At 35.6% G+C, this 21,374-nt stretch overlaps 2 protein-coding genes across 2 annotated transcripts in view; one reads left to right on the forward strand and one right to left on the reverse strand.

The window, feature by feature from the left end:
* lamb1b (laminin, beta 1b) overlaps positions 1–10,337 on the forward strand; it is a 40,005-nt gene extending 29,668 nt beyond the window's left edge. Inside the window, exons 25-33 of the mRNA XM_073838929.1 lie at positions 2,378–2,562; positions 2,649–2,890; positions 3,482–3,682; positions 4,120–4,264; positions 4,378–4,582; positions 5,556–5,697; positions 5,784–5,960; positions 9,190–9,349; positions 9,432–10,337. Of these exons, the coding sequence (XP_073695030.1) occupies positions 2,378–2,562; positions 2,649–2,890; positions 3,482–3,682; positions 4,120–4,264; positions 4,378–4,582; positions 5,556–5,697; positions 5,784–5,960; positions 9,190–9,349; positions 9,432–9,568 (1,594 nt within the window). The 3' untranslated portion in view covers positions 9,569–10,337. The remainder of the gene's footprint in view (positions 1–2,377; positions 2,563–2,648; positions 2,891–3,481; positions 3,683–4,119; positions 4,265–4,377; positions 4,583–5,555; positions 5,698–5,783; positions 5,961–9,189; positions 9,350–9,431) is intronic.
* A 2,455-nt stretch (positions 10,338–12,792) lies between these two features.
* Positions 12,793–20,753, reverse strand: tmcc3 (transmembrane and coiled-coil domain family 3). The gene is made up of 3 exons (XM_073838095.1): positions 19,812–20,753; positions 18,901–19,036; positions 12,793–16,249 (listed from the first exon to the last, which is right to left on the reverse strand). Exons 1-3 carry the CDS (start codon positions 20,720–20,722, stop codon positions 15,938–15,940), a joined length of 1,359 nt encoding a protein of 452 aa, XP_073694196.1. The 5' UTR covers positions 20,723–20,753; the 3' UTR covers positions 12,793–15,937.
* Positions 20,754–21,374: the final 621 nt, after the last annotated feature.

Below are 21,374 nucleotides of genomic sequence, written 5' to 3' on the forward strand. Positions count from 1 at the left end.
ATGTGAACCTCAGAGAACAGTACAAAATAATTAAAAAGGCAGTTCATGGCCCTTTAAAGCAATAGTACTTTAAAACTAAATAACATTTAAACATAATTCACCGTCATGTCATTCCAAACCCATATGTGACCCTGGACCACAAAACCAGTCATAAGTAGCATGGATATATTTGTAGCGATATCCAAAAATACACTGTATAAGTCAAAATTATTGATTTTTCTTATGCTAAAAATCATTAGGATATTCAGTAAAGATCATGTTCCATGAAGATATTTTGTAAATTTCCTATTGTAAATATATGAAACATAATTTGAGATTAGTAATATGCATTAAGAACTTAATTTGGACAAATTTAAAGGCGATTTTCTCAATATTTAGATTTTTTTGCACCCTCAGATTCCAGATTTTCAAATAGTTGTATCTTGGCCAAATATTGTCTGAACCTAACAAACCATCAATGGAAAGCTTATATATTCAGCTTTCGGGTGATTTATAAATCTCAATTTAAAAAAAAAAATTGGCCCTTGTGACTGGTTTTGTGGTCCAGGGTCACATGATGTTTGTTATTGCCACAGTCAAATTCCAGAAGTAAAAATCACATTCATTCACAGTTCTTTTTTAACTGTTCATGTTTTGACACTTAAAGCAAAAGTCCACTTCCAAATAAGATGTTCATGTCTTTCTTTCTTCAGTCAAAAGGAAATTATGTTTTTTTGAGGAAAACATTCCAGGATTTTTCTCCACATAGTGGACTTCAATGGTACTCAAAGGATTGAAGGTTAAAAATGCAGTTTCAGTGTAGCTTCAAAGGGCTCTACACAATCCCAGCTGAGAATTAAAGGTCTTATCTAGCGATTGGTTATTTTCATTACAAAAAAAATAAAATCTATGCTTGTGCTAGCTCTGCGATGTGCATGTGTTATCTGCGAACTCCGGTTCAAAACAGTGAGGGTAGGTCAAAGAACTCCAATCTCTTTTTCTCCTCCAACTTTAAAATTGTCCAACATCGCTTTTTTACCATTTTTTTTAAAAGGCATCTGACTTTCTTTGCACGTTCACTTTGTAAACACTGGGTCGGTACTTCCGCTGGCGGTGTCTGACAATTTTGAAGTTGAAGGAGAAAGTATATAAATATTAGGGCTGTCCCCGACTATGAATTTTCATAGTCGAATCAGAATTTTCGAATCTTTCTATAGTCGACCGATAGTCGAATCATCTAGGCCTATGTGTGTATGTGTGAATGGGTTGAAAGATGCACGACATTATAGTCAGCAGGAGGGTAAAACAATTTTTATTTTATTTTACACACTGCACACAGCAACAACTTTTAATAAAGCGACCAAAACTGCCTTCCAACTGACAGACGAACTTATTTAGGTTTAAATAAAAACACAGAACGCGTCTTTTAGTTCTAAAAACGCGAGGCGCACAGCACTGCCTTTTTTGCTAAGCAACGACCAAAACAGCTGTCCTGTCAGTCAAATCAAAGGATTATAGCGCGAACGCTCTAAAATCTTAGTTTTTTGCTGTTAAGTAAACTGTCATATTAGCAGAAACCCTAAATAATACAGCTCCTGATTACCCACGATAGACACCAAATGTTTCTCCTCCATTTCTTGCAGTCTCCGGACTTAAGCGACGGTAAACTTTCGCCATCACAACAGAAGACCCGCGTCTCCATTCATTCGATTGGACAATGGAAAAGAACGTGAATGACGTTGGGCGTTTTTCCGCTCAGAGTTGATTTTTTTTTTTTTTTTTTGAACTTCAGGCGCTCAGAGCGCTCCTGCAAAAATGCGAGGCGCAGCAGGCGGCGAAAACGCGAGGCACCGCGGGGGCGCATAAACAGAGCGCAGAACGCTCACTGCCAGTGCCAACAGAAAACCATTCAAAAAAGGCTCCTCCAAATTTATTATTTATTACCTATTTATTGAACACTTCTTTCTTTTCACTTTTGTTTTTACTGCATTATCATAATCAAAGGCTGTATGTAGCTTAATATAACCGTACAAAATCAGTAGTTCTGTGTGCAATTTGACATTGAGCTCCCCCATATTGCCAAAATGGTATGATGCTCGTTTCACCCGCGAAGATTCGACTGTGAGATCGGTGGTCGAATCAGGCTCCGCATATCGATGCATCGAATCTTCGACTATTCGGGGACAGCCCTAATAAATATTATTTATTTTTTCGAAAATAACCGATTGTTTCGCTAGATAAGACCTTTATTCCTCAGCTGGGATCTACTACTAAATTTCATTGTGACTGCAGAAATAAAGACATGAACATCTTGGATGACATGGGGGTGAGTAAATTATCAAAACATTTTTATTCTGAAAGTGGACTAATCCTTTAAGGTTCTTTCTCCTGATCTTAGTGAGACAGCATCAGTCGTGGGAAAGTCTATGGACCGATCTGAAAAAAATTTGGAGAAGGTATCTGCTGACCATCAGCAGGCTGTGGAGAACTTAAAAAGCCTGACTGAGGAAGCCCAAAATCTACAGGAGATCTGCTCTGACAAACAGCAGCAGGTTGTGAACATCAAACATTCAGATCCCAGAGGTGAGCAGAGCACAATATTTTAAATACAGGTTTAAATTGAACACACACATGGTGTATCTGAAGTGTGTGGTGATCATCTCCTGTAGGTGCGACCGACAGCATCAAAGAGTACTACAGACAATCTGGCCAGGCAGAGTTTCGTGTCAATCATGCCGTCTCCGACCCAGGAAGTTTGGTTAAAGGGTCTGCCCAGATACGGAAAGCTGCAGAGGCCAAACTAGGCAGCACAGAGAATGAATTTAACCTGAAACATCAGCTGCATATACAGAGGCTGGAGAAAATTGGATCTGAACTGGACTCCGCAGACCTGTCACGACTAAGCCGTCAGGTAATTAAACTACTTTTTTTTTTTTTTTAGATCAGTTAGTTAGTGGGTTATCTACATGACTAGGATTCATTAAACATTGATGCTTTAATCTTATTTTAAAACTTAATTTTAATGCTATAAAATTGATTAATTGTGATTAATCACATCCAAAATAACAGTTTGTAATATATGTGTGTGTATTGTGTTTATTTATATGTATATATAAATACACACATACATGTATACATTAAAGAAATTTACATTTACACATATTTTTATTTTGGATGCGATTAATCATGATTAATCGATTTGACATGCTACTTAATTTATTAAGTCCACTGAAATGTATGTTTTCATTATTTTAGTACTTAGCTCCAAAGGCAGAATTTATATTTTTTCTAATTGTAAAGTTTTTAATCCTATTATTTTGTTTTCGTTATCTGTAATGACACTGATCTACACTCATTATTGAAGGAACTTTATTGGGCACAAAAGGAGCCTGAGTACTTTTGAGAAATACTAATCAAAATTGAAACAATACGCTTATTATTTAAATGTATCTAACCTATGTTTTCATGAGTTATAATATCAGATTTGTAAATGTGTTTGTAGGTGTGTGGAGGGGCATCAGGTCTAGATGGTTGCGGTGACTGTGGTGGTCTGGGATGTGAGAGCGAGGATGGCACGTCCCAGTGTGGTGGGGAAGAATGTGAGACTATTGAGACACGATCCCAGGAGGCTTTGAACAAAGCTAAAAACTTAGACCAAGATGTCCTGCATGCTTTAAAAGAAGTAGACAAGCTAAACAAGATGGTAGGTATTCACAATAGTATTAATTATAACTTAATTTAAGTGCTGTCAAATCGATTAATCGTGATTAATCCGAAATTAAAGTTTTTGTTTATATAATATGTGTGTGTACTGTGTATATATTTAAGGAATATTTACATTTACTCATACTCTTATTTTGGATGCGATTAATCATGATTAATCGATTTGACAGCACTACTTTATTTATTAAATCCCCTGAAATTCCTTTTTTTTGTTGCAAGAAATTAATACTTTTATTTAATTACATAATAAATTGATCAAAAGAGAAAATACTTTTACATTGTAAACGTTCTTTAGAACTTTTAGAAAAGATTCAAAGTACTCAGAAAAATATTAAGCAGCACAACTGTTTTCAACTTTGATAATAACAAGACTTCAATAAGTATGTTTATAAGAACATGCATGTGTGTTTCTTGTAGGTGTCAGATGCTCGAGGACGTGCGGATGAGGCCAAACTCAATGCTCAGGATGTGTTACTAAGAGCCAATCAAAGCAAAGCACGAGTTGAACAGACCAATGAAGAGCTCAGAGACCTCATTCAGCAAATACGAGACTTCCTCACAAGTATGAATTGTCACATATAGTAAACACTTGCTAGAAACCAGATATATACAGTGGAAAATACAGTGGAAATCTAAATACTGATGTTAGAAACTTGAATCTGTTTGTTTGTGTAGATGAAACTGATCCAAAGCGTATAGAGGAAGTAGCAAATGAGGTGATGAAACTGAGTTTGCCAGTGTCGCCCGGTGCACTAAAGAACGTGACCACAGAGATACGCCAACATGTGGCCAGACTGACCCAGGTGGACGACATTCTGACCGATACTGCAGAGAATGCGCGCACTGCAGAGAGACTCCTGCAAGAAGCACAGGCTGCCAAGTGAGTAATCACACAGACTGTCACTTTCAGACATTAAACTTTCAAAATATCCTTTTATGATTTGTCCACTAGCAATGTCCAACTGGATACAAGATTCAACCTTTTTGACTCCAAGGCCCCCCTTTATCCAAGACAAAGGCCTTTAAAGGCCCCGCTAACTATGTTGATATCTACCTATGTTACCTCTGGTTTTAATAAAAACAAATACAATATATAATGTCAGTTTAATAAATTTATACATGCATGTGTGTCTATTTATACAGTGCCTTGCGAAAGTATTCATACCTCTTGATGTTTTGTTTACATTTTATGTTGCATAATTAAAGTGCTTCATATAACTTTTTTTCCACATAAATCTCCACACCATAATGACAAAGCAAAAACTGGCAAAGCAAATTTATTAGAAATAAAAAACTGAAATGATTCCATTGCATAAGTATTTATACCCTTTCTAAGACACCTAAAATTTAGTTCAGGAGCATTCATATTGCTTGTAGATGTTACTACACTTTGAGTGGAGTTAGCTTGTGGTAAATTCATTTGAATGAGTATGATTTGGAAAGGCACACACCACTAAATTAAAGGTCTAACAGCTGAAAATGCATATCAGAGCCAAAACCAAGCCCTGATGTCAAAAGAACTGCCTGTAGAGCTCAGAGACAGGATTACATCAAGGCACAGATCTAGGAAAGTGTTCAGGAAATTAAGGTTATAAATAGTTATGCAATGTACTTATTTAAGTTTTTTCATTTGAATAAATTTGCAAAGTTGTCACAAATCTGTTTTCTGCTTTGTCATTATGGTGTATGTAGTAAATTATGGTGTAAAAAAGGCACTGTATATAAATATACACAATACACAAAACTTTTATTTTGCATGCGATTAACCATGATTAATCGATTTTACAACTCCTGCAACATAAAAACACCTTCCTTTATTACATAACTGTGTGTGCTTTGTGTGTATACCACAGTGAGAGAGCTACAGCACTTCAACAAACCACTGATGAGGTGGAGAAAACTCTAGAGGATACTGAGAGCGCTCAAAAAGCTGCCAATGAAAAACTGAAAGAGGTTGAGAGTGACATGAACCAAGCAAAACAACAAATCACTGATGTGAGTACATATACCTTTAAAATCCCTGTGTCCTATAAACAATCTTTTTTTTTAATAAAGTATTTTAATAAAATGTGTGTCTACAGGTACAGTCAAAAACTGAAGCGACTGAGTTCAAACTGAGTAGCAGCACAGGAAGATTTCTGGATCTTGAAAGAGAGGTTGAAAAACTCCAACAGAAAACTGTTGAAACGTCCAGCAGTGCAGATCTAACTCAGAAACAAACTGAGTACATCAAAGAAGAAATTGAGCACGCCGATCGGGTAACTGACTTCTAACAGTGATGTTCTGTTAATATAGTCAAAAATACATTCATTAACCACAGGCATTAAATTTTTCTTGAATAGTATATGAATACAGCAGTTTTTTTTTTTTTTTTTTACTTTTTTAACTTGTTAATTCTTTTTTTATTTATTAATTTATTATTTTTAAATTAGGGACACTCTTATACACTTTTTAGTGCCACGTTAAATTTTTTTTTATTAATCTAAGATTACGAGATTAAAGTCATATTTCGAGAATAAAGTCGAAATTACGAAAAAAAAGTCTAAATATGACTAAATAAGTCAAAATACTACAAGAATAAAGTCGAAATATACTAAGAATAAAGTCAAAATACTACGAGAATAAAGTTGAAATAAGTTGAGAATGAAGTCTAAATGTTTTAAGAATTTAAATCGTAGAAATTAAAGTTATAATATTTTAAGAGTAAAGCCTATATTGCACATACAAAGGCCCGGATTGAGAGCACTGGGAGTTTCCAGGCCACTGAAATTTATTTGAATACTGTTGTGTCCGAGCAGAAGTGGGGTTGTTAACAGCTTTACAGCTTTCAAATTTTGTCCATTTTATCACGAAATGCAAATGTGTTTTCCTCTTTATTTTAAGTATATAGCAAGATATAAAAGTGAAGGAACATCAGAAGGCATAGGAAAAAAACAGTATAGCCTAATTTAATGAAATGAATATCTCATTATTGTATTTTATAATTTTATTCTAGTAGAATTTCTACTATTTTTGAAACATTTTGACTTTATTCTCGAAACATGTAGACTTTATTCTCATAATTTCAACTTTATTCTCGGATTTTTGACTTTATTCTCGAAACATTTACACTTTATTCTCTTAATTTTGACTTTATTCTCGTTATTTTTACTTTATTTTCTAAATATTTCAACTTTGTTCACGTAATTTCGACTTTATTTTCGAAACATTTTGACTTTATTCTCGTTATTTTGACTTTATTTTCTAAATATTTAGACTTTTCTTCTCATAATTTCAACTTTATTTTGAAACATTTACACTTCATTCTTAAAACATTTCAGCTTTATTCTCGAAATTCCATTCTCATAATTTCAACATTATTCTCGTAATTTTGACTTTATTCTTGAAACATTTCGACTTTATTCTTAAATTTTTTTTACTTTATTCTCGTATTTTCAACTTTATTTTTGAAACATTTCAACTTTATGCCCGAAACATTTACACCTTCTTCTTAAAACATTTCGGCTTTATTCTCGAAACATGTAGACTTTATTCTCATAATTTCAATTTTATTTTCGTAATTTCGACTTTATTCTCATAAATTTGACTTTATTCTTGAAACATTTCAACTTTATTCTTGAAACATTTAAACTTTATTCTAAAAACTTTCAACTTTATTCTCGAAACATTTACACTTTATTCTTAAAACATTTCGGCTCTATTCTCCAAACATCTAGACTTTATTCTCATAATTTCAACTTTATTCTCGTAATTTTGACTTTATTCTTGAAACATTTTGACTTTATTCTCCTATTTAGACTTTATTTTAGAAATATTTCGACTTTATTCTTGAAACATTTCAAATCTGTTCTCTAAACATTTGAGTATATTCTCGAAACATTTTAACTTTATTCTCAAAACATTTCGACTTCATTCTCTTAACCCTCAAAGACCGAGACAGCCGCCGGCGGCTAAAAATAACTATTGTTCTTAAATGTTTAATAACTTTTGAACCGCTAATCCAATTTGAATGCTTTAAAAAGTCTCGTAAAGTACAGAGTCTACTCTTTTCAGTGATATCGCATTTGTCTCATTTGGATATTCAGAGGCTCCGTGGTAAGCGTGATTACGTCATCACATTTCCTCAGCACTGATTCGTCAGATGAAATCAATACGTTTTGGTCCTCTGAGCCAAACAGGAACGATTGTTGATGCTTAGTCCCACCCCTGTGCCCCGATTGGTTCAAACTGTCATCTATTCAACCAATAAACATAGGTTTTGGTCTTTTGAACCACCAATTAGTATGTTTCTTTGCAGATCTGAACAGAGGCAAAGTGAAAGCAAAGTGCGTCTTGCGTGCATGAAAACAAACGCAAAATAACACATTTGCATGACAGCATTCTTTGAAAATGTACAGAAATACTCACGACAGAGCCCTTTGACGTAAAACAAACCAAAAACAAGGATGAAACAGCAGTAGATATCGGATAAAGCACTGGAATGTGGGTTTTCGGTCACTAGGCGATGTCCTAGATCCGGACGCAGACTACAGCCAGCAGATCCATCTATTTGGTTGTTATATTATGTGACTATTATATAGTTTTTAAAGATTATTTGTACTATTTTTTCGGTTGCACTCTGTATATTTCTCTCTCATTTTGTGTGTAGTTTGTGAATAATTTGGATTGTTTATTTTTTTGTTGCACAAGACAATTTGTGCAATTTTTCTTGTGCTACTTTCTACACTATTTGTGTTTATTGTTCATCTTTTGGATTAAGAATATATTTATCTGAAAAAGTAAATTATTTTTACTGTGTTTTGCTATTATTTAACACTGTTTCTGCGATGACTTTACTCCTGAAACGTTTTTGGACAGGTCTATATTGTCAATAAACGAAATGGGCCTGTTTTTCACTGAAAAGCGCCTAAATAATATTGTAATAATTGGCTATAACTTGCTTGGGGAATGTTATATATAAACAAAATTTTATTTGGAAGTGTAAAACACCTAAATACAAATTTTTAAAGAAAAAAATCCAAACTTCAGAAGTTTTTGTTTGAGTACACAGTAAAAAACACCCAATTGTTGGTAGCGTTTTTTCCTAAAATTCTGGAAATTCACTAATTTTTAGAGAAAACAAAAGGAAATTTGTAATTTTAAATTAGCTAGACATAAAGTTCAAGTTCTTATGTTTATAATGATATATGACAATTGATGCTGACTGCTAGAATAGGTCTGAAGAAACAAAGAAATATACAGGTGCCTCAGGTGCCCCAAAAATGTTCTAGGTCTTTAAGGGTTAATTGCGACTTTATTTTCAAAATATTTCAACTGTGTTCTCGTAATTTCGACATTATTTTCAACATATTTAGACTTTTCTTGAAATATTTTGACTTTCCTCAAAATATTTTGACTTTTTTTTCTAATAGTATTTCGACTTTATTCTCTGAATATTTCCACTTTATTCTCGTAATCTTAGATTTTTTTTGTTTGTGTGTATTTTAGGAGATTGACACACTCGTGCAACCTAAGTACCAACTGGCCAGTGGTCTGATAGATCAAAAGGCAGCAGGTGTGATTGATGCACATCAGAAGGCTGAACAACTACGTCAGGAGGCAAAAGATCTATTAATAGATGCCACAAACAAACTACAAAGACTAAGAGGTATAAACTGCTCACAGACTTGAATATTTGATTATAGATTTAGCTATAATTCCTCACTTATCTTCCTTTTTAACTCTTTTAGAGCTGGAGAGATCATTTGTGGCAAATCAGCATGTTCTAGTGGAGAAAGCTCAGGAGCTGGATGGGCTGGAGAATGAGGCCAGAGATGTACTGCAAGAACTCAGTCAGAAAGTCACCTTCTACAGCACCTGTGCTTAACGTCTATGACCAAAAACTAATAAATAATGTTATAAGCTCAGCCAATATCAGATGTCAACCATGTAAATGCAATTTTGTATTGTTAAAAATAAGTTACTAACTGCCTGAATCCTACACGAGGTATCACACTGAAAAACAATGTTTTACTACAACCCCTCAATACACTCTTAGAAAAAAAGGTTCTTCAAAGAACCTTTCAGTGAACAGTTCCCAAATGAACCATTTTAAAGAACATTTTAAAAATCTAAAGAACTTTTTCTGAAAGGTTCAACGGATGTTTAAGGTTCTCCATAGAATCATTGATGCGAATAAAGAACCTTTATTTTTAAGAGTGTATATATATATATATATATATATATAACTTTTCTGAACTATAAAAAAAGTTCATCTAGTTTATTGTGTCTTTATATATGCAGAATTTTGCAAGAATACTATCAACAAAAATTCTTCTAGGGGGAATAAGTTGCAACCCTTCATTGTGAACAGCAAGTAAGGTTGGATTTGCTTGATAAAACTGAGTATGGTGACAATGAAATGCCAAAAAAAAAAAAAAAATCCATTAGATTATGTGATAATGAAGTAATACAGTAAACCACTGTGGCTTACTGTTTTATTACATTCATAAAACCGTGGAAACAGCTAAATGGTCAAAACAACTATATACATTTTTTACAATGTTTAAATTAAATATGTAAATGCATTAATATTGATAATACACTAAGCATTTAGTATCATTATTAACAATAATAAAACGTTTGAGTTAACTGCATATGTAAATGACATTGTGACGCAATCTTCTCTAACGACGTTTCGTCAATTTTAATGGTGATGTTCCTGAGAGTGACATTGAAGACAAGAAAACAGGTCTGCGAATAGCTAATTCTACAAAAACTTAGTCTTAATGAAAATCTTTAACCTTAACCAGTGTTTGTGTAGCTAACTACAAGTAGCGACGCGGTTAAAGGGTTAAATTCTGTCATTAGTTACTCACCCTCGTTCCAAACCCGCAAGTCCTTTAGTTAACTTCGGAACAAAAATGAAGATATTTTTGTTGAAATCCAAGAGCTTTCTGACCCTCCATAAACAGCAAGGATCCTACCATGGTCAGGGCACAGAAACATAGTAAGGACATTGTTAAAATGGTCCATATGACATCAGTGGTTCAATTGTAATTTTACGTGCTACGACGAATACTTTTTGTGCACAAAAAAAAACAAAAATAACTTTATTCAACAATACTTCTCATGCGTTTTCCACCATTGTGAAGAGTACGTCGTGGTACTCTCCACAGAGGGTTTGAACGATTAATATACTACTAAATATGTTGTTCTGCAAATTCATGGTGTCTAAACCACAGAAAAAATGTGTGGAAGATGCTAACCCTGGTGAAAAAAACAGCTAAAAAAAGAAAAAAAAAAAAAAAAAAAAAAACAGGGGTTTTTGCCACTTTTCCAGCCTGGCCAAGCTGGGCTGGTTTTAGCAGTTTTTTTCAGCAGGGAAATCATATAGAGAAGGACTCCCTACTGAAAAAAAACCCCTGCTAAAACCAGCCTAGGCTGGTTGGCTGGTCGTAGCTGGTTTAAGCTAGAAGTAGCTGGTTTTAGCTGGTCTCCCAGCCTGGCCAGGCTGGTTTTAGCTGGTGGTGTCCCAACCTGGCCAGGTTGGGAAAGTGGCCAAAACCCCTCTAAAACCATCCTGCTGACCAGCTATGACCAGCAAAATATTGCGCCATTTCCTGCTTAAGCCCTGGTGTGAAAAAAAAAAAAAAAAAAACAGCTAAAACCAGCCTAGGCTGGTTGGCTGGTTTTAGCTGGGTTTTTTTTTTTTTTCACCAGGGCTTAAGCAGGAAATGGCACAATATTTTGATAAACTAAAAAGTTATATAGATGGTAAAGATACCTACAAGCAGTATTAATTAAGATATTAGTCTAATATTTGACCTACCTGACCGGAAATGATAAGAACAAACACAATGTTGTCAAGATTCTTGCTCTTGAAATCCTGGTTCAGTTTGGCCAACCACAAACGACTTTTGTTCCTCAGACCGTTTTTGCACTCTTCTCCTTGATTTGTTATAACTTTTGGCAGTCTATAGGCCTATTACTCCAAATGTTGTTTTTTTACATTAGTAACAGGCGAAAACATGACAATAATTGATCATTTTCAGCAGAAATGATCAGCAAAATATGCGAATCTCGTTTGGTTCAGTGGCATTGTTTACATTCATTCTCGCCAGTATGACCGATTGATTGATGATGCGTAGTGAAAACTCTCTATTAGGCTAATTAACTACATGAGGTGAGTAATTAAAGACAGAATTTTCATTTTTGAGTGAAGTAACCCTTTAAATTAACTACATTTTCAGTAGATGCACTGTTTTAAAAATGTACTAAAGAATTATTAGTAATAATAATAAATAGTTCACTCTTTTGAGTCCGTTCCGTTCTTCTCAAAAAATATGTCAAACGGTTTGAATCGGTTCACTCAAGCACTGAATCGTTTAGGGAAAATTTGATGTTCGACAGTCTTTTTCGGATTTAAAAGCATTTTCTGTATTTCTAGTCGGGAGTTTTGTTAAATATGAAGTGGACTGTCATGCTTTTAAGTCTTAACTGAAGCTTTTTTTCCTGTAGTTTCACACCGGAGTTCATAACGCTCTCACCAACCACAAGAGGGCGACAAGCATCTAAAAAAAGTCGCTGAAGTACAAGCATCATCAGTGACCTTTGAAAATAATGGAAGATATTCAACGCTTCCGTTCTCGCAAAGGATTATTTCAGGTAACTAATGTCAAACAGAACAGGCAGTGTTATATAAAATTGAACTGAACAACTAAATGTTCACAAAAAATAAAAGAAAAACAAAACAAAATGTGACCCTGGATCACAAAACCAGTCTTGACAAGCACGGGTATATTTGCCAAAATTCATTAGGATATTAAGTAAAGATCATTAAAATAAATAAACGCAGAGTTTGAAGGCGATTTTCTTCAATTTTCTTTGCACTTTCAGATTCCAGATTTCAACCAAATATTATCTCATCCTAACAAACATTCATACATCAATGGAAAGCTTATTTATTCAGCTTTCAGCTTATGTATACATCTCAATTTACAAAAATCGACTCTTATGACTGGTTATGTGGTTCAGGGTCACAAATGTTCCATCCACTGAGAATCAGGCATCAGGTGGTTGAGTGAATAAGGAAATCAACAAACAGTTAAATTTCAGTAAAAATGAGGCTATTTATTTGTAGGTTTAGACAATATTTAAGACCAGACCAGTTTCCCTACCACATGGACACTGAAGCATGTATAAAATAAAATCGCTTCCCCCATGCTTAAAGGAAAAAAGGCCTCTACAACTCTAACTTTACACCATATTTTAGTTCAGGTTGATGGGTAAATTCAGATTTTGTGGCTTGTACAATCTTCAGTCAAAACCACAGATAGGCACACACAGGGACAGTGGTAATAATGCTGAAATTAGTTTGCATTGTGGGAATCATTAGAGCACACATTAAACAAAGCAAATTAAAAATGTATATAAAAATAGTAATTCTAACTTCCATGAGGAACAGTTCAGAAAAGGTTACATAAACTTGACTGAGACATTTGTTTCCTTCTCATGTTCTAGTTCCTATAACCCCCAAGGCATTTCTATTACACAACAAACAACAAGACAGTGTTTCCATCTTTTGTGGTCAGTACAGAGCATCACTGCTCAGACTAAAGAATAAAAAAACAAAACAAAAAAACACACAGAATCTCATAAACCAGGGCGCTGTGTTTAAAGTGCCAGTGAAAAGAACTTCAGGCCATTTTGAAAGTACAAATAATGCTAGAAAACAGTCCACAGATGACACTCACAAAGCATGTCTAAAACATGTGCACATTTGTTTGGATTTCACCCAGAATTTCAAACAAATCTAAGCACGGCATAAAGAAAATCAAGCATATTTCCCAAACATTCTCATTACTGCAATTTAAAAAAAGCAAATTTTCTAAATTATTAAAACGATTGATTGATGGTTGTAAATTGTTTCCCTATGGAAGCCCATTTTCGCCACAAAAAAAAAGTGACTTTTTATCTCGCAATTCTGACTTTTTTTTTTCTTGGAATTGTGAGATATAAACTTGCAAATGCAAGTTATCAAGTCAGAATTACATGATACAAACTCAAAATTTTGACTTTTTCTCAGAATTGTGAGATATAAACCCACAACTGCATGTTATAAAGTCAGAATTATAAAATATAAACTTGCAGTTGTGAGTCAGAATCGCAAGATATAGTCACAATTCTGACTTTTTCCTCGCAGTTGCGAGTTTCTATCTTGCAATTCTGACTTTTTCTTAGAATTATAAGATATAAACTTGCATTTGCCTGTTAAAAAGGCAGAAATATAAGATATAAACTTGCAGTTGTGAGTAATAAAGTCAGAATCGCAAGATATAGTCACAATTCTGACTTTTTCCTCGCAGTTGCGAGTTTCTATCTTGCAATTCTGACTTTTTCTTAGAATTATAAGATATAAACTTCCATTTGCTTGGTAAAAAGTTAGAAATATAAGATATAAACTTGCAACTGCGAGTAATAAAGTCAGAATTGCAAGATATAGTCTAGAATATTTTTTTTCAGAATTACACGATACAAACTCACAATTCTGACTTTTTCTCAGAATTGTGAGATATAAACTCAGATTGTATTATAAAGTCAGAATTATAAGATATATACTTGCAATTGAGAGTTATGAAGTCAAACTTGCGAGATATAAAGTCGTGACTTTTATATCTCAAAATTCTGACTTTTTCCTCCTAGTTGCGTGTTTCTACCTTGCAATTCTGACTTTTTTTTCAGAATTGCATGAGACAAACTGACAATTCAGACATTTTCTCAGAATTGTGAGAGATAAACTGAGAAATAAAGTCACAATTCTGACTTTTTTCCTCACAGTTACAAGTTTCTATTTCACAATTCTGACTTTTTTTTCAGAATTACATGATACAAACTCACAATTCTGAGAATTGTGAGATATAAACTCAGATTGTATTATAAAGTCAGGATTATGAGATATAAACTTGAAACTGCAAGTTATAAAGGCAAACTTGCGAGATATAGTCACAATTCTAACATTTTTCACCACAGTTGCGAGTTTCTATTTTGCAATTCTGACTTTTTCTCAGAATTGTGAGATATAAACTCAGATTGTATTATAAAGTCAGAATTATGAGATATAAACTTGCAATTGCGAGTTATAAAGTCAAAATTTGCGATATTTTCGTTTCCATTTCACAATTCTGACTTTTTTTTCAGAATTGCATGATACAAACTCACAATTTTGACTTTTTCTTAGAATTGTGAGATACAAACTCGCAATTGCACAATAAAAAGTCAGAATTATGAGAAATAAACTTACAACTGTGTTATAATGTCAGAATTATATGATATAAACTTGCAACTACGAGTTATGAAGTCAGAATTGAAAGATATAAAGTCAACAAGTCTGCATTTTTTTCTCAATTTTTTTCACATAGCTGTTGTGATAAACTCACAATTGTGAGTTATAAAGTCCAAATTTGAGGGGAAAAAAAGACTGATATGTCATCAGAATTGCAAGTTTATATCACAATTCTGACTTGATAACTTGCAATTTTTAGTTTATATCTCATAATTTAAAAAAAAAAGTCAGAATTGTGAGCTTGTATCGCAATTCTGAGAAAAAAATTCAGAATTGTGAGATAAAAATGTCGCAATTACCCTTTTTTTTTCAGTGGCAGAAACAGGCTTCCATAATTTCCAGATAGAATCTAATGAGAATAATAATAATAATAATAATAATAATAATAATAATAATAATAATAATAATAATAATGAGAATTGCTCTCATTATTAAAACACCCATGAGAAAAGGTATCATGACATTAATGTCACATTTAAAAAAAAAATTGTAATAAAATAAAACTATGGTCTGTAATTACTCTTCATTTTCTTTATGCAATTTTTTTGTCCTTATGATTGTGGGATGAAGCATTACCCAGATGTGTTTCCGTGAGCCTATACACATCATCGCCACCTAAAAAAAACATAAAATGTTTAAAAAGGCGGTTAACCTTTATTTTTAAGACACGGCTAACAAAAGCTATCTGAAATAACACGATACAGTCACAGAGATGGGCCCGTTTCTGCTACAGTACATCTTGAATACTCTTTCACATACACACAGAAACAAAACAGACAAAAAAGAAAAGCAAAAAAAAAAAAAAAGTGTTAAAGCCAACATCTCGGGACAGTCACATTGTAAAGGGAACATCCCATGAGGAGCACTTTATCTGACGAAAACATCACTGAACATTGCATGCAAACGCATGTTTCATGTCCCTCGTCTGGGCAGCAGCATTCGTTCTATTGCACACTGCAAATGCTCCCAGTTGCTCCAGCTGTACACCAGTAGACACACGCATACGAAAGTCCCAAACACGTGTAGACGACTACGCATCAGTGGAGCGGAAAACTTAGCAGCGGTGGAGACGCAGACCAGGATCACGGTGACGATGGCCAGCATGATGTTGATGCATTTTCCCAGCAGCACTTTGGCGTCGACGCTTTCCAACTGCAAGACCTGTTGCTGCTGCTGCTGTAACTCTAACTTGCTCACTCGCGTCTGACAAACTTCTAAAGCATCCTGCGGAGAAGAAAAGAGAGAAATACAATTCCAGATTGGCAAAGCAGCGTTCCAGAACTGCTGATAATTAATAGAACAACACTTATAGAGCGCTTGGAACAGGAAGTCAGTTTTATAAAGCAAAATGCTCTGGCTCTTTTTAAACTATTTTTGTTGTTTTGTTCAAAATCGACAAATGAAATGGTTACATTTTATCTAAAAGGTAAGTGCTCAATATTAACTCATTGTTTAACTAAAAAAAAAACAAGCATTTCCCAAAAGCGTTAACGATTCTGTATTTTCTGAAACCATAGTTCCATTGAACATTCACAAAACAGAATCGCACAAATTATTATTATTTTTATTATGCAAGTTGTTATTATTTTTATCAATATTTAAAATAAAGTACATTTTTTCCAGGATTCTTTGATGAATATAAAAATCAGCATTTATCTGAAATAAAAAGCTTTTGTAACATTATACACTTTACCATTCAATTGCTTGCAGTCAGTATATTTTTTTTTATTATAAAAGAAATAAATCATTTTATTTATCAAGGATGCTTTAAATTGATCATTTATAATCATACAAAAGATTTCTATTTCAGATAAATGCTGTTCTTCTGAACTTTCTATTAATCAAAGTAACCAACTGTTTTCAACAAAATAATAAAAATATTAAAGGAACCGTATGTAGGATTGTGGCCAAAACTGGTACTGCAATCACTTTCAAAATATTGTAGAATGGTGTATCCCCTCCCCTTCCCCCCTGACTCCAGGTTGCCAGCTAAGCTGCAGGATCCGTTTTCAGCCGTCTCCATCTTTCAAAGGCATCTCCTATACAAATCCTTGTTTTATTTCGGACTTTGTCACGACGTATTTCGGATTCATATTGAGGTCTTTTAGGTTTCGTAACGTTATACATGTTTTATCCGACAAGTTCGTAGCTGCAGCTGTAACTAGAGCAGAGCTGGCAACCTGGATGACGAAACTCTACTGACTTTGTGATTAGTAGATAGCTGGAGGGTGGCGCCTCAAGTCAAAACACAAAATGACAACAATAACATCAGTTGTGGGCTGCAACTTTCACTTTTAAATGAAAATATCCTGGCCAGACCACTGTTGTCAGTGATATAAGTATTTGAAATGAACATGATTTCTTAATGTCTAGTGACATGTCAGGGCCATTTTATGATTAACTGAAATAAATTTCTTACATACAGTTCCTTTAATACTTTTTTGAGCAGCAAATCAGAATATTAGAATGATTTCTGAATGATCATGTGACTGGAGTAATGATGCTAAAAAATCAGCTTTGAAATCACAGCAATAAATTACATTTATAATATAACTTTTTTTAATTTAAAATATAACTTTTTTATGACGGACAAAAGTTGGCTGGTATTCCTTTATTGAGTGCTTTACATAAGTTTAGAACAGAGGTGCTCTGGAGGGGCCACTGTCCTGCAGAGTTTAGCTCCAATCCCAATTAACCACACTTGAACCACTCAATCAAGATCTTACTAGGCATGCTAACTAGAAACTTAGGGTGCTTTCACACCTGCCTTATTTAGTTCGGTTGAATCGCACTAGAGTTCGTTTTCCCTCTTGGTGCGGTTCGTTTGGGCAGGTGTGAATGTAGCAATCACACTCGAGTGCGCACCAAAAGCGGACCAAAAAAGCGTACCGAGACCTTGAAGAGGTGGTCTCGGTACGCTTTCAAACGAACACTGGAGCGGTTCGTTTGTGGTGAGAACATGAACCGAACTAGAACAGTCCCAACCGCAAAAAGTACTGCGCCTTTTTGGACTAATCCAGCTGCCGTAGTCCGCTGCGCTGTTCATTATGGGATGAGGACAAGTATTTGTTGACAGTTAGCGCTTTAGCAACATAGCCCCATGACAGCTCGCGGACAAACTTGGAGTTGTGAGGAGGTGCAAAGCCTCATAAATTTGGTCTGATGATCATATAGGTCCCAACTTTCGAAAACTCACAAGAACATCACAATCTTTCTCATTGTTTAAGGGGCCGTTCACATGTCGCGCCTAAAACGCATGGGAAACGCCTGTACAGCTATGATAAGCTGTTTCTCCAACTTGTCAATGCTTTCAATGTTATTAAGGGAAAGGATGAAGCTGATTGGTTGGTTTATGTCACATGACCTGCGGTGCGCTTGCAGCATTCTGAAAAGTTGCAATGTTTTTATCTCAATGCGGCGCGTTCGCGAATGGAAAAAACGTGCGCGTCGCGACCACGTCGCTTCCATTCTGAGCGCGCATACCGCGCGTCTACATTTGAAATAACGAGCTTGAGCGCGCAAAAGACGGGACATGTGAATGGCCCCTAACAGTTTAGAAAATACGTTCAACACACTGATCTATATAATTCTCTATAATAGATCAGTGGTTCAGTGACACGATCTGGCCAACGAGTGAGGTGGATGTTGTCACATGACTGCATTTTGGTTCGTTTCAACTGGTTCGGACCAGAGCAATCAGTGTGGTGTGAAAAGGACCCAAAACGGCAGAAAAATGCTACAATGTATTATTTGTTGCTCTTGGTCCGGACAAAATGAACCGAACCACAGATGTGAAAGCACCCTTACAGGACAGTGGCCCTCCAGTACCAAGTTAGGACACCCCTGGTTTAGGATAAGTTCTTTTATGTCTGTACCTGTATATCTCGTGCTCGTTCATTAGCTTGATAAGCCATCTTTTCTTCAATGCTGGCTAGCTCCTGTTTAAGGTTTCCGGTCTCGTTCTGATGGAGTTCTGTGAGGTCGTTCAGCTGTTCTTCCAACCGCTCACACCTTAAACAGAAGAACAACAATTAGTAAGAGTGTGTGACATACATAGAGAGAGGAAACTAAAGTGTCTCCCAGGCTGAAAAGACCAGCATGTTGAGTTTTGTATGTTGGTCTCCAGCATGAGTTGCTGATGTCCCAACATGCCACATATTTTTATTTTTTATGTCTAAATAAGGGATGAGCATTTTTGGTCCTTCAGGGCTACTGTCCTGCAGAGTTTAATTCCAACCCTAATCAAACACACCTCAGCAAGCTAATCAATGGCTGTATCCGAAATCACCCCCTAAACCTTCAAATAGGGCACTATTTGAGGGGACAGCTATTTTAAGTGGTGTTCAAAACTATAGTGGACGCTCTTAAGTGCATCTCGCCAGAAGATGGTGCTCGCAGCTGAATCATCCATCAATTAAACAGCAAGCAAACTATGCAAAACCAGCAGTCCTTCCCCCTTCACAGTTTCCGAATTCACTCACTCGTTTTCATTCACTCCTTCAAGTGAACTGTATGAGCGGACTTCTGTAGGGAATAGTGAATAGGGTATAGGGGGTGATTTCGGTGAAGACATTGGCGATTTACAGCCAATGTCTTTAAAATCACTATATAGCTGCAGACAGGTGTGTTTGATTAGAGTTGGAGCTAAACTCTGCAGGACAGTGGCCCTCCTGGACAGAAGTTGCCCATCCCTGGTCTCAATAAACAAGTAGAACACTAAAACTGATTTTAAGTTCTACCAGTGAATTTTAGAAACAACAAAATGTAATTATGAAAGACTATTTACCTGTACCGCTCCTCTTGTAGTGTTTGCATAATATTCTCAAATTCACATTTAAACTGGTTCTTCAGAGACTCAATGTCATCTGCCAGGATATGCTGAGTCTCTCTCAACTCTCTGATCTCCTCCCAAGCTTCCACAAGCCGGCTGGTGTTTTCCCCTTGGCCTCCTTCTCTCCCAGACCCGCTGTGCTGCCCTGTCACACCTGATCCAGTCACATGACCGTTACTCTCAACCGACACTGACGTCTCTGTGGAGCACTCGTCATCACTCGGGTATTTGGGTTTAGGAGTTATCGTGGCGCTGCCGCTCAGATTTCGGGCTCCCCCTTCCGCCTGCAACCCGCTTCCCGTCTCCATGCTACTCTTCAAGTGGGCAATGTTATCAGCGCTACCAAATTTGTTGCGAATGAGGTTTGCAATCTCTCTGGGTTTGCTGAAGAAGAACGGTGGCGATAGTGAAACTCCCGGGCCGATAGTTTTGACTTTGTCCAAATGTGGGTGGCGCCCACTTCCTGTGACCACACTTTCCTTGAGGTTGTCTTTAGGCAGCTCATTTTCTTTGGAGTGTGGTGGCGTGTGTTTGGTCCCATTTGAGATGTCGCACTCCTTCATCTTGCGTTGATACTGCTCTAGCTTCTTCTGAAGCTGAGCGATATTGTGTGCCGTTTTCTGGTTCTTTTTCTCAAAGACTTGTTTGATACGGCCACTCTGCTGCTTGTCGGCGCTGTTAATGAGTTTGAGATACTCAGCCACGTTCTCATCCTGTAAATTTTGCTCAATTCTCAGCTGCTCTTTCACTTTTAGCACTTTTTGCTGTATGGTGTCCAGACCAGTACGTGATCGTGGGGTGTCCCGTACCACCAGATCAGAATCCAGATCTAAACACGTCTCTGAACCACCTCTACGCATGGCCATTGGCACGCTGAGGGTGTTCACATCACCACCTTTCTCCGCCTGAAAAGAAACAGAGAAAGAATAAAATTAATATCTTTAGGATGAATTCATTAAAGTATTTACAAAGGGGCTTGTATTTAGTACTGGCCAAAATATTAACAATACATTTGATATTACATTGTTGGTGTTCTGATGTAGAACTTGGATGTGGTGCGCCTTGTTTACAAGCAGAATACCACAAAGTCTTCATATATATGTCTGAAGATTTCAATAGAGAGAATGACTTGCAATTTTTGCCCCAGCCTTGCTTATTTAAACCATAATATACAGACGATTAACTAAGAGAGACAGACGTTCCATGTCAAAAGGCTGGCTCAAATTGTTGAAAGTCTTTTTTTTTTCTTTGCGCACAAAAAGTATTCTTGTAGCTTAATATCATATCGTTGAACCACTGATGTCACATGGGACTATTTTATCAATGTCCTTACTACCTTTCAGGGCCTTGAACATGGCAGTTGTGTTGCTGTCTATGCAGAGTCAGAAAGATCTCAGATTTAATCAAAAATATCTTAAATTGTGTTCCGAAGATGAATGAAGGTCTTACAGGTATGGAATGGCATGAGGGCGAGTAATTAATGAAAGAATGGTAATTTTTGGGTTAAAAATCCTTTTA

The sequence above is a fragment of the Garra rufa genome, chromosome 4 (genome assembly GCF_049309525.1).
Source record: "Garra rufa chromosome 4, GarRuf1.0, whole genome shotgun sequence".
Classification (NCBI taxonomy): Eukaryota; Metazoa; Chordata; class Actinopteri; order Cypriniformes; family Cyprinidae; genus Garra; species Garra rufa.

Bases quoted from the DNA above. Each gene is read 5' to 3' on its own strand.
- tmcc3 (XM_073838095.1), bottom strand. From the start codon at position 20,722: ATGGCCATGCGTAGAGGTGGTTCAGAGACGTGTTTAGATCTGGATTCT. The intron at 19,037-19,811 runs GTAAATAGTCTT...CTTCTGTTTAAG, and splicing joins CTACAAGAGGAGCGGTACAG to GTGTGAGCGGTTGGAAGAAC. The intron at 16,250-18,900 runs GTACAGACATAA...TCTTCTCCGCAG, and splicing joins AACGAGCACGAGATATACAG to GATGCTTTAGAAGTTTGTCA.